The sequence below is a fragment of the Asparagus officinalis genome, chromosome 1 (assembly GCF_001876935.1).
Source record: "Asparagus officinalis chromosome 1, Aspof.V1, whole genome shotgun sequence".
NCBI lineage: Eukaryota > Viridiplantae > Streptophyta > Magnoliopsida > Asparagales > Asparagaceae > Asparagus > Asparagus officinalis.
Window position 1 is genome coordinate 88368959 of NC_033794.1, and position 12066 is coordinate 88381024.

Consider the following 12066-nt stretch of genomic DNA (forward strand, 5'->3'; position numbering starts at 1 on the left):
TTTTATAATATGATGAATATGCTATTTTGGTAAGGTTACCTCCCACAAAAAGACAAAATTGGTATTTGTCAAATCCTCTCCAATTGAAAGGTAAACGGTAGGCCTGTCCATCCGGGCCGGGCAAAACCGGGACCCGGACCCGGGTACCCCGGGCCGGTTCCGGGCTGGCCCGGCTGATTTTCTATTTTTTTATTTATTTTTTATTTTTTCCCAAACTTTTTCAATTTTATTTAAATTTTAAATTATAAAAAAAAGATAAGAAAAATAATAAAAACAATAATTTTATTAACTACTTAAAATAAAATAAATTATAAATAAAAAATGATAAAAACAAATTCTTTATTAATAACTAATAAATCATGTACAAATTACAAGTACAAATTTATTTTGGAATTAATCGCATCACAATAGATAAGTAAATCCCAACTATGTTGGCACCTACTCACCTATATCACTATCATTTGCAATTATTTCCAAAATAATTCTTTACAAATTTTAAGCTAAGATATAAAAACTACAATCTATTCTTTATATCTATCTGCTAGTCCTAATTCTTCAAATTTATCTTCAATTCCAGCCATCCGATCGATGCCTTGCGTTCGCTTCTCGTACATCCACCAATCTTGTAAGCACATCACCGTTTGTATAGTATACAGATCCAAGCATGTCCTGTGATCGTCGATCAAACGACCTGCTGTGCTGAAGGCGGATTCCGAAGCTACCGTCGAAACCTGCACTGTTAGTAAGTCACGAACCATGGTGGAAAGTATAGGATATGAAACTGATCCATATACTTTCCACCATTGTAAAATATCTAAAGCATTTCCTTGACATCTAACTAAAGAAGCAGAAAAATATTCATCTATTTCAGAAACCTCCGATGATGACGATCCAAGTCCAGATCCACCAGTTAGCTCAGCTACCATTGCATACCTATCAAAACTTACACTTTTACCTCGGGCTCGGGATGAGCTTGAAGAAACCGAAGCTGTAGACTGTTATGCAGCTACACCATGTCTAGCTGCATACTCATCATATAAGGTTTGAAAATAATTTTTAATAACTAAATGATGAGTAGTAGCAGTAAGGGTGGTTCCATCATCTAAGTCTATAACTTGTCCACCATACAATGACTGTAACAAACTTCAAAGGCCAATATCCTTCAAGCATGGATCAATAAGAACCCCCAAACCAAAAATATGAGGAATAGGCCTAAAGTACTTATTAAATTTGCTCTCCATTTCAAAAATCATAGGTCCAAAAGTAGCATCCATACGATATTTATCAAAAAAATTTTGAATATTTAAAATTTGTAAAGCAGCTAAAGTAATGATTGGATAATAACAGTCAGATAATAACATTATAGCATCATAAAAAACTTGTAACATTTTATTTAAATTACATATAACTATCCATTCATCTTCAGTTATTCCATAAGTGCTACCAGAACTAGAACTAGACGCATAATAGTTTATAAAATCAGTTATAATGTCTTTATATTCTATTGCTACACTTAACATTGCATATGTGGAATTCCACCTATGGTCAACATCTTTTGGAATTAGTCTAGGCTTTACATTTTTTCTTTTACAAAATTGTTTCCATCTTTTAAGTCTTTGTTCAGAAGCACTATGCATGTAAGCAACTGTTCTAACCTTTTCTATCATGGGTTTAATTTCAGTAAATGCACTTTGAACAATTAAATTTAAAATATGACAGATGCACCTAATATGAAAAAGATCACCATGACATGGCAATGATAAAGATGATCTGATAAAATCAACAGCTACATTGTTATTACTTGCATTATCTAGTGAAAGAGAAAATATTCTTTGTGAAATTTCTAATTTCATAAGTTCTTCAATTATTAAATTTGCAACATTAGCACCAGTATGTGACTCTTCTATTGCAATAAAAGAAACAACTCTTTTAAACATTTGCCAATTTTCATCAATCCAGTGTGCTGTGATACATAAATATCCAGTTTGTGCTCTAGATGTCCAAATATCAGAAGTTAAAGAAAATTTACAGTTTAAATTTTTAAAATAAGAAATTATTTTTTCTTGTTCTTGCTGATAATATTTTAAAATATCACGTTGACAGGTTTGACGAGAAATTTTTTTAAATGCAGGATAAAAACCATCTCTAAACATATCTTCAAATTCATCATCTTCTACTAATTTAAAAGGAAGGTTTTTAAGAATGATAAACCTGATTACGCATTTCCTGGCTCTGGCAGCGTCATAGTTCCAACTACCGAGACTACCAGAAGAGGAGGATTGAGAAATCATAGATTGTCGGATATCACCTTGAGGAGTCTGGCCTTTGTTGTGTTTATCTAAATGGCGTTTGAGGTGGTTGGTGCCGCTCTTATGATGAGCTTGAAAAATCTTGCCGCACAAAGCACACTTAGCCTTCTGGGTGAGGATCCTACCGTGTTCATCCTTGGTGACGTCGATCTTCTCGTAAAAATTCCACACATCGGATCTTGGCCGTTTAGGAGCTCTTGGTGCAGATTCGTCGCCACCGGATTCGGGATTAACTTCGGTAGGAGGACTGATAGTAGGAGGACTCATAGTAGGAGGACTCAATTCAGGATCGGGAGATATGTTTTGCTCTTCATAATCAGATCCGGAAGCCATTTGGGGATTGGATTAGAAAGTATAAATAAGAGAGTATAAGAGTATAAGAGAGAGTATAAGAGTATAAGAGAGAAGAGATGAGTTTTTGGTGTGAAGAAAACAAATGAAAACCCCCCTCTATTTATAGAACCAGCCCCCTAGGTAAATGACCAAAATAACCTCACAAAATAGCCGTTTTTTGACCGTTTTTGAGGGCAAAACGGTCAAAGGGCCAATCTGACCGTTGTTACCGGGCCGGCCCGGCCCGGCCCGGGGTCGTGGCCCGGCCGGGCCCGGGCAGGCGGGTATTTTGGACAGCCCTAGGTAAACGCACCCATTCATGATATTTGTCAAAATCCTCTCCAATTGAAAGGATTTGACAAATTCTAAAAATTGGGCACTTTTTACATCAATATTTCTTATCCTTGGAAACCTTTTAAACCCAAGCAGGATCCGTGTGAGTTACCGCAAGTAATTAAATAGCCGACAAGTAAATGCACCAAATTAATCAAATAAGATATTTATGAAGCAGTAGAAGACGTGGACTGTAACATAACGGGAAGCAACTGCGCGTGGAGCTGGCCCCAACTGGCCCCGGCAGCTGGAGGAAGAGAAGATCGAACTGGAGAATCTACTTTTTAATCCGCAATGAATCAATATTTACTAGACAATTAAACCGCGATTCATCTCAAACCTTATACTTTTACCGCGGCGATTCGCACTCACCACCCGGTCCTCAGCCATTCGAATTCACAATTTGAGCATATATATAGCAAAGTTATGGTTCTCTCCCTTCCGAGTCCATGGATGCTAAGCGCTACTGAAATAGTTAAAAGCGGCAAGTGTTACTAGATGAACGTGTATAAGAGGAGACCCAATGATATAGTTGGTTATATATGAACGGAATTGGGACCAGTAGAAGGTGGGTGTTTGAAATGAGTGGTGCTACAGGTACCCAAAAACACGGGACCCTATAGGGACAAGTGAGGTGTCGGCTCCCTGTCTCATGATACACTGCTTATGAACAGTGCATCATGGGACATGGAGCCGACACCTCACGTGTCCCTGTAGGGTCCCATGTTTTTGGATCCCTGAGACATTTTTCGTTTGAAATTAACGCTAGACGTACCTGAGAATAGGGTTCAGTAGATGACAAACGCTCCCTCGTGCAATATCCGGATGCGTAATCAAGTTCGATCAACAACCTCAACAGTAGATCCCTTCATCACGCCATTCGCTGTAGACACGCTCCCTACTCTCGGTGAGAAATCTATTGATCCGTCCTCGGCAGCAGCGATCCACTTACATACGTACCGAGCTTTCACACTTCCAAGGTCAGCTACGTACGTACGTCTTACTTTGACCCTCAACCAGAACTGATCCAGAGTTTTGTCTCGGTCGTCGCGTCTCTGTACGAGCTCGTTCTCTACTGTATTTGCAGGACCAAGATGTCTAGCTAGAACAGCTTGTCTACTAACATTAATTTTTTGAGATTCTACGTACATCCGCCAGCGCTTCAAACAACTTCACTCTTGGTTTTGGTTGGGGGTGTCCTTTTGTTACGATGGAACCTCTACGTAGCCAGCCAACTTCAGCAACACGCAACGAGAATAAACACAGCGTTAGCTTCATGATTAATTAATCAGTGGTTTGTTTCTGATATAAGATCTGTTGGAAATTTATCAAATAAATAAAGATTATAGCATGAATTTAAACCCGGAAATTAAATAAATAATACATCAAAGATAGATAATATAAATTAGAGAAACAGGCCTGACGGGAGCAGTCGTGTAAACACTGCCCTAGAAGATTGAGGACCCGCCTATCGCCCTGGCACAGATGATCCCTTCTCCCCTAGCGGTAAAAACCCCCGGAAACAGCCCGGCCTCTGCACTCGGGCGAGAGTGCAGAGCTTCAGCTCAGATGAATAAGTTGCCCATAAAGTAAAACTAAAGTATAGATGAAAATGATATGTAGAGGAGAAAAGAAAACAAGATAAGTTTTCCACATTTTTCTTCATGTTTCTTGAGCTCAACATATGTTGTTTATATAGGGGTTGAAAAGAGCCGTTACAAAATCCCTCAATAAATTTCGTAACGTTCGTCATAATGTATAGTCATTATGCCCATTTTAATTACAAATTAAAACACATTAAAACATATTTTAATTGCATATTTTAATTACAAAAATTTATTAGAATTCATTAAGGCAAAATTGCCTTTTCTTTAAAAATATCCAACAGTCCCCCCCAAAAGGCAATATTGACTGAAAAAATAAATTAATAAATCACAAAATAAAAATAGGTTGGGCAACCTATCGTATCGTGAATTCGGGAAAGGTAGCTTTCGGCTTTGAACCTTTCCTTAGTGAGTTCATCGCCACCTGAGGGACATAATGGACTAAGCCTTGAATTAGGCCCCTTGAATCAGGTATTGATAAAAACACACACAATACGCTTCATCTATTGAGCAAAGCGGGTTGAGCGTTAAAGGCCATGCTCACAATAAACCGACTCATGAGAGTTTCTAGGGGTTAGCCCAGCCCCCCCTAACCGCGGCCATCACGGTTCCTCTCACGTAGGTAAGTCCTCAAAGGGTACTACAGCTGTTTATTTAATACCCCCCACAATACACGCGTTGGACTTATTAAGAGTAAAACTCAGCCTAGCCAGCTGTATCATAAGAGCATCGTCATCATAGAGAAGGGGTAGTAGCAAATGCTACATAATGATATATAAATATATCTAGGTCGATGCTCCACACGAGAGTCACTTGTCCAGCTTGTTTCTACCACATTGAACCGACATTGGGACTACGTCTCCAAATAAGGGTTGGGTTGCCGCTGTCAGTGACCTCATCTATGGGCTTAACCCCATCTCCCTCGATGAATCCAGAACCACACTCCTGGATAATCCCTTAGTCAAAGGGTCATCAAGATTCTTTTCACAGACTTTACAAAGTCTAGAATCATAACTTTGCCTAGCAGGCGTTGTATTTATTTATCAAGTTCTTATTTTGTAATTAGTCCATCATATTGTTTGAAATTGACATTAGGTCATGATCTATGATCATAAAAGATCATAGTCTATGTCTGAAGAGATTGACCTTAATATCTGAACATTTCAAACTAATGTGGAACTAAAAATAAATTGGTTGCCTACAAATGAGACCTTCCAAATTAAAATTTGTTGCCTACAAATGAGACCTTCCAAATTTAAATTGGTTGTCTACAAAGGAGACCTTCCAAATTTATGCTGTTATTTTCTAGTACCACCTCTTATACAAATAATAATAATAATAATATTTGTACATACGTGCTTTAAATTTTACAAGTGCATTCTTGCATAAAACCTTGTAATTAAAGTTATCTAAAAAGACATATGAACATTTATTGCAATATTCATCAAAATGCAATAAAATTGATGAACTTTACATTTGAAGATTTGAAATATAATCCACCATATAAAATAGAATTTTTAAAAAATGCACCTCTTTGATTTGTTCGCTCATATATTGATCATTTATCATTAGGCAATATATGATGCAAGAAGCGTAATTAAATAAATGCATATGAATTTTTCTCATAATTCTGATTCCTCTTATTCCAAACCAAAAACTCCTAAAGTGAAAAGATTAAAGTTTTACCCGGGTAGTTAGCCAGGTAAGGATAGTAATAGAGGTTGATCAAAGATCAATTAAGTACCTCGTTCCTTGCAGAGCGCGTTACGCAACCCTTAAACCTTGCCTTAGACACCAACTAATCCAAGAAAACTTGAATCGGTTCACTCAATGAGTTTTTGTTCCTTAACAGTATATAGAAACTTTAAATTATTTCCTACAATCATTTAAATTGCCTAGCAATTATACTGCAAACATATGTTGGATAAGGCCGAGGAGGGGTTTACCTATTGATGTTCGAACCTCATGATTTTCATGTCTTGAGAGTAAAAACCCATCTGCTGCAGACAACTGCCACATAAGTTGCTGAACAAATTTGCATTCACTTTTACCACCTTCTGTACTAAGCTTATTAGATGCATAAATACACTAATGTATGAAATTATTAATAGAAGGCATCATATTATTGATAGCTTAAAGAAATAAAAGTATTAAACCATGAACAAATCCAGATATTTCAAAGCATCTATTTTGTTTTCTTTATTCTTGTCAAAACCATGCATATGAGACTTTCAAACATAAATAAGTATTAAAAGCTCAAATTATTTATTGGTGATCATCAACGTTCAAATACAGAGCATATTCACTAGCACAAGGGAATAAGGGTAGGCTTTAGATGATTCTAACAAATATAAACTAGGCCTTTAGAAACCAATAAAGGTTCTTTGATATTCGTAATTTACAATAATTATTGATTATAAATCAACTATAAGATAAATGTAATTAACTGTTAAATTAAATTAACAGAAATATTTAGCTACAATTTTTTAATTATTAATTTTTTTACCAAAACTGTTTACATGAACAGTAACTTTTTAAATAAAATGAACAGTACCGTTTTCAAAATAAATGAACAGTAACATCATTTTTAAAATTAAACAGTAACGTCATTTTTTAAGAATGAACAGTAACATTTTTTTTTATTGGGGATTCAAAATCAGAATACAAAAAAATTTTTTTTTAACAAAAAATTAATTAATAGATAAGCAATTTAGTAGCAATTTCCTTTTTTTTTAAATTCGGATGAACAGTAACCATCTCGAATGAACAGTAACTTTAAAATAATTTCAGATTTAAATCAAAGCTATAAACTTCTCAATCTTCTAGATTGTTGGAAATTTATCAAATAAATAAAGATTATAGCATGAATTTAAACCCGGAAATTAAATAAATAATACATCAAAGATAGATAATATAAATTAGAGAAACAGGCCTGACGGGAGCAGTCGTGAAAACACTGCCCTAGAAGATTGAGGACCCGCCTATCGCCCTGGCGCAGATGATCCCTTCTCCCCTAGCGGTAAAAACCCCCGGAAACGGCCCGGCCTCTGCACTCGGGCGAGAGTGCAGAGCTTCAGCTCAGATGAAGAAGTTGCCCATAAAGTAAAACTAAAGTATAGATGAAAATGATATGTAGAGGAGAAAAGAAAACAAGATAAGTTTTCCACATTTTTCTTCATGTTTCTTGAGCTCAACATATGTTGTTTATATAGGGGTTGAAAAGAGCCGTTACAAAATCCCTCAATAAATTTCGTAACGTTCGTCATAATGTATAGTCATTATGCCCATTTTAATTACAAATTAAAACATATTAAAACATATTTTAATTGCATATTTTAATTACAAAAATTTATTAGAATTCATTAAGGCAAAATTGCCTTTTCTTTAAAAATATCCAACAAGATCGATATATATGGGACGTGTGCGGCAAGAGAAATTAGCCTCCATCAATTAATAGATGTTGAGGATGATAGTTTTGCGCTATAACGGCGCCCTGGAGCAGAGCCCTCTCTTTATGGGCCAAACATAAATTATTCACGTAGCAATGCAAATTTAATTGGTTGTCTACAAAAGGCAGACCTCTCCAAATTTATGTTACCATTTTCTAGTACCACCTCTGTATAAATAATGAATAATAATTGTACATACGTGCTTTAAAATTTCAAGTGCATTTCTTGCATAAAACCTTGCAATTAATCATGTAACAAATGCAAGTTATCAAAAATATATGAACATTTATTGTAATATCCATCATAATGCAATAAAGATGATTGAACTTTACATATGAAGATTGAACAATATCCATCATAATGCAATAAAAAGAGATGAACTTTACATATGAAGATTTGAACAATATCCATCATAATGCCAATTAAAAGAGATGAACTTTACATATGAGATTTGAAACAATATCCATCATAATGCAATAAAAAGAGATGGGACCTTTACATTTGAAGATTTGAAATTATAATCCACCATATAAATAGAATTTTAAAAAAAATGCACCTCTTTGATTTGTTCGCTCATATATGATCATTTATCATTAGGCAATATATGATGCAAGAAGCGTAATTAAATAAATGCATATGAATATTCTCATAATTCCGGGTTCTCTTATTCCAAACCAAAAACTCCTAAAGTGAAAAGATTAAAGCTTTACCCGGGTAGTTAGCCAGGTTAAGGATAATAATAGCAGGTTGATCAAAGATCAATTAAATACCTCGTTCCTTGCAGAGCGCGTTACGCAACCCTTAAACCTTGCCCTTAGACACCAACTAATCCAAGAAAACTTGAATCGGTTCACTCAATGAGTTTTTTTCCTTAACAGTATTAGAACTTTAAATTATTTCCTACAATCATTTAAATTGCCTAGCAATTATACTGCCAAACATATGTTGGATAAGGCCGAGGAGGGTTTACCTATTGATGTTCGCAACCTCATGATTTTCATGTCGTGAGGTAAAAAACTCATCTGCCTGCCAGGACAACTGCCACAGAAGTTGCTGAACAAATTTGTCATTCACTTTTACCACCTTCTGTTACTAAGCTTATTAGATTCATAAAATACACTAAGTGTATGAAATTATTAATAGAAGGCATCATATTATTGATAGCTTAAAGAATAAAGTATTAAACCATGAACAAATCCAGATATTTCAAAAGCATCTATTTTGCTTTTCTTTATTCTTGTCAAAAACCATGCATATGAGACTTTCAAACATAAATAAGTATTAAAAGCCTCAATCTATTTAATTGGCTGATCATCAAACGTTCAAAATACCAGAGCATATTCACTAGGCACAAGGGAATAAGGGTAGGCTTTTAGATGAATTCTAACAAATATAAAACTAGGTTTTAGAAACAATAAAGGTTCTTTGATATTCGTAATTTACAATAATTAATTGATTATAAATCAACTATCAAGATAAATGCTAATTAACTGTTAAAATTAAATTAACAGAAATAATTTAGCTACAATTTTATTATTATTTTTTTACCAAAACTGTTTACATGAACAGTAACTTTTTAAATAAAATGAACCAGTACCGTTTTCAAAATAAATGAACAGTAACATCATTTTTAAAATTAAACAGTAACGTCATTTTTTAGAATGAACAGTAACATTTTTTTTTTTATTGGGGATTCAAAATCAGAATACAAAAAATAAAAAATTTTTTTTAACAAAAAATTAATTAATAGATAAGCAATTTAGTAGCAATTCCTTTTTTTTTAAATTCGGATGAACAGTAACCATCTCGACTATGAACAGTAACTTTAAAATAATTTCAGATTTAAATCAAAGCTATTAAACTTCTCAATCTTCTAGATTGATTGGAAATTTTATCAAATAAATAAAGCATTATAGCATTGAATTTAAACCCGGAAATTAAATAAATAATACATCAAAAGATAGATAATATAAATTAGAGAAACAGGCCTGACGGCGAGCAGTCGTGTAAACACTGCCCTAGAAGTTGAGGACCGCCTATCGCCCTGCACAGATGATCCCTTCTCCCCTAGCCGGTAAAAACCCCCGGAAACGCGCCCGGCCCTTGCACTCGGGCGAGAGTGCAGAGCTTCAGCTCAGATGAATAAGTTGCCATAAAGTAAAAACTAAAAAGTATAGATGAAAAATGATATTGTAGAGGAGAAAAGAAAACAAGATAAGTTTTCCACATTTTTCTTTCATGTTTCTTGAGCTCAACATTATGTTGTTTATATAGGGTTGAAAAGAAGCCGTTTACAAAATACCCTCAATAAATTTCGTAACGTTTCTCATAATGTTAGTCATTATGCCCATTTTAATTACAAATTAAAACATATTAAAATCATATTTTAATTGCATATTTTAATTACAAAAAATTTATTAGAATTCATTAAGGCAAAATTGCTTTCTTTAAAAATATCCAACAAGATCGATAATATATGGCGACGTGTGCGGCAAGAGAAATTAGCCTCCATCAATTAATAGATGTTGAGGGATGATAGTTTTGCGCATATAACGGCGCCCCTGGAGCAGAGCCCTCTCTTTATGGCCAAACATAAATTATTCACGTAGCAATATCATTTGATCTTCACTCTCTTTCCCTATCTATTAAATGCACAATCCCTATTAAATAAAATAAAACTATCCTCTCGTATTTGTAAAATACAAATATACGTAATCATGATTTCATATCAAGTGCATGTTCACATGAAAAAAATTCTAGTATAATAGAAAGAATATCGTGTGATTTATTGTATCTAGACACCTAATTTCTCTACATGTGGTAGATTGGATCTACACACTTGCAATTTCACTGTGTGGTACATTGTACATAGACATCTAATTTCTATACGAAGGAAGGTTATCAGGCAAGGACTCTTAGAACATGTTTGGGAACCTTGGGTTAGAATCTATTTAGATTATAATCCACAAGTTGGTTATAGTTCATAGTGTTTGGTAAATTTAACGAATTATAATCTCTTTTTAATAGCAATGTGTTTAGCAATTGGTTAAATTATATAATTAATCATTGTTGTCAAAATGATAAAAAAAAAAGATAACATGATTTATAACCCACCACATAGAGCATAATTTCGAATTTCATCAAATGAATACTCGGACAAACCTTATGGTTTATCCACTAAAAAGTAAGCTAGGATACCACAACTTTTTTTTATTTTTTTTTTGGATTATGAGCCAAAATAAATAAATACCAAGCATCTCAAACCAGCTCATATAACATTGACCATTTGCCAAACACTAGAGTCTCCTGGATCATCTAGAATTATAAGAAGCGCACTCTACGTAGAGACTAGATTGCCCCAGTGAAATCAGAAATATTGGCATTTGAACCTGAGTATTTGTAGTAAATTTAAGGATATCAAAACCAGAAACAGACTAATTTCACCAGCATCTGTCAAACAAAAATCACAGCATAATTGAACCACCTCACAAACAGATTTTCATTACCACCACTAACATAAATTAAGGAAATTACAAGGATACAATGGCAAGGATAGTGTTCCATATCTACAAGGAAAAAAGAAAAACCCTTGGCTTAGCTCCCTAGCCAAGCAATCTCCTTTTAAAACCATCAAGTCTAAAAACATATAAAATCAAGATTTTGGTTAATACCCTCAACAGTACTAACCAAATATGTAAACTAGCTATCAAGTGCAAAGATTAGGGACCTATAGTCATCAGATATGAGAAGGAGAGAATAATACATAGAAGAGAGCCACAGATCGCTACAACGTAAAGGGGCAGCCTAACTCTTTGGCTGCTGCATCCAAGAAAGTGAGGTTCAAACCTGTAGCTTGTCTACTGTGAGCTTCCCATTTTATGCACTTGTCAATATCAGCATACCAATTAACTGTTCCAATGCTTAGAGATCGATACGGAGGATTACATAAGCCATTTCGTTCACCGTTCTTTAAACTGTTGAGTTTCATTGGATTAATGTGCATGATGTCGCGGAGAACAGACAGGCTGAGAGCTCGTA

At 34.6% G+C, this 12066-nt stretch overlaps 1 protein-coding gene across 1 annotated transcript in view; it reads right to left on the bottom strand.

Moving 5' to 3' along the window:
- The window catches only part of LOC109827399 (protein GIGANTEA-like), a 17276-nt gene continuing 16710 nt past the window's right edge, over window positions 11501–12066 (bottom strand). Inside the window, 1 exon segment of the mRNA XM_020394416.1 lies at window positions 11501–12066. This exon segment is cut by the window's right edge and continues 20 nt beyond it. Coding sequence (XP_020250005.1) covers window positions 11813–12066 — 254 coding nt within the window. The 3' untranslated portion in view covers window positions 11501–11812.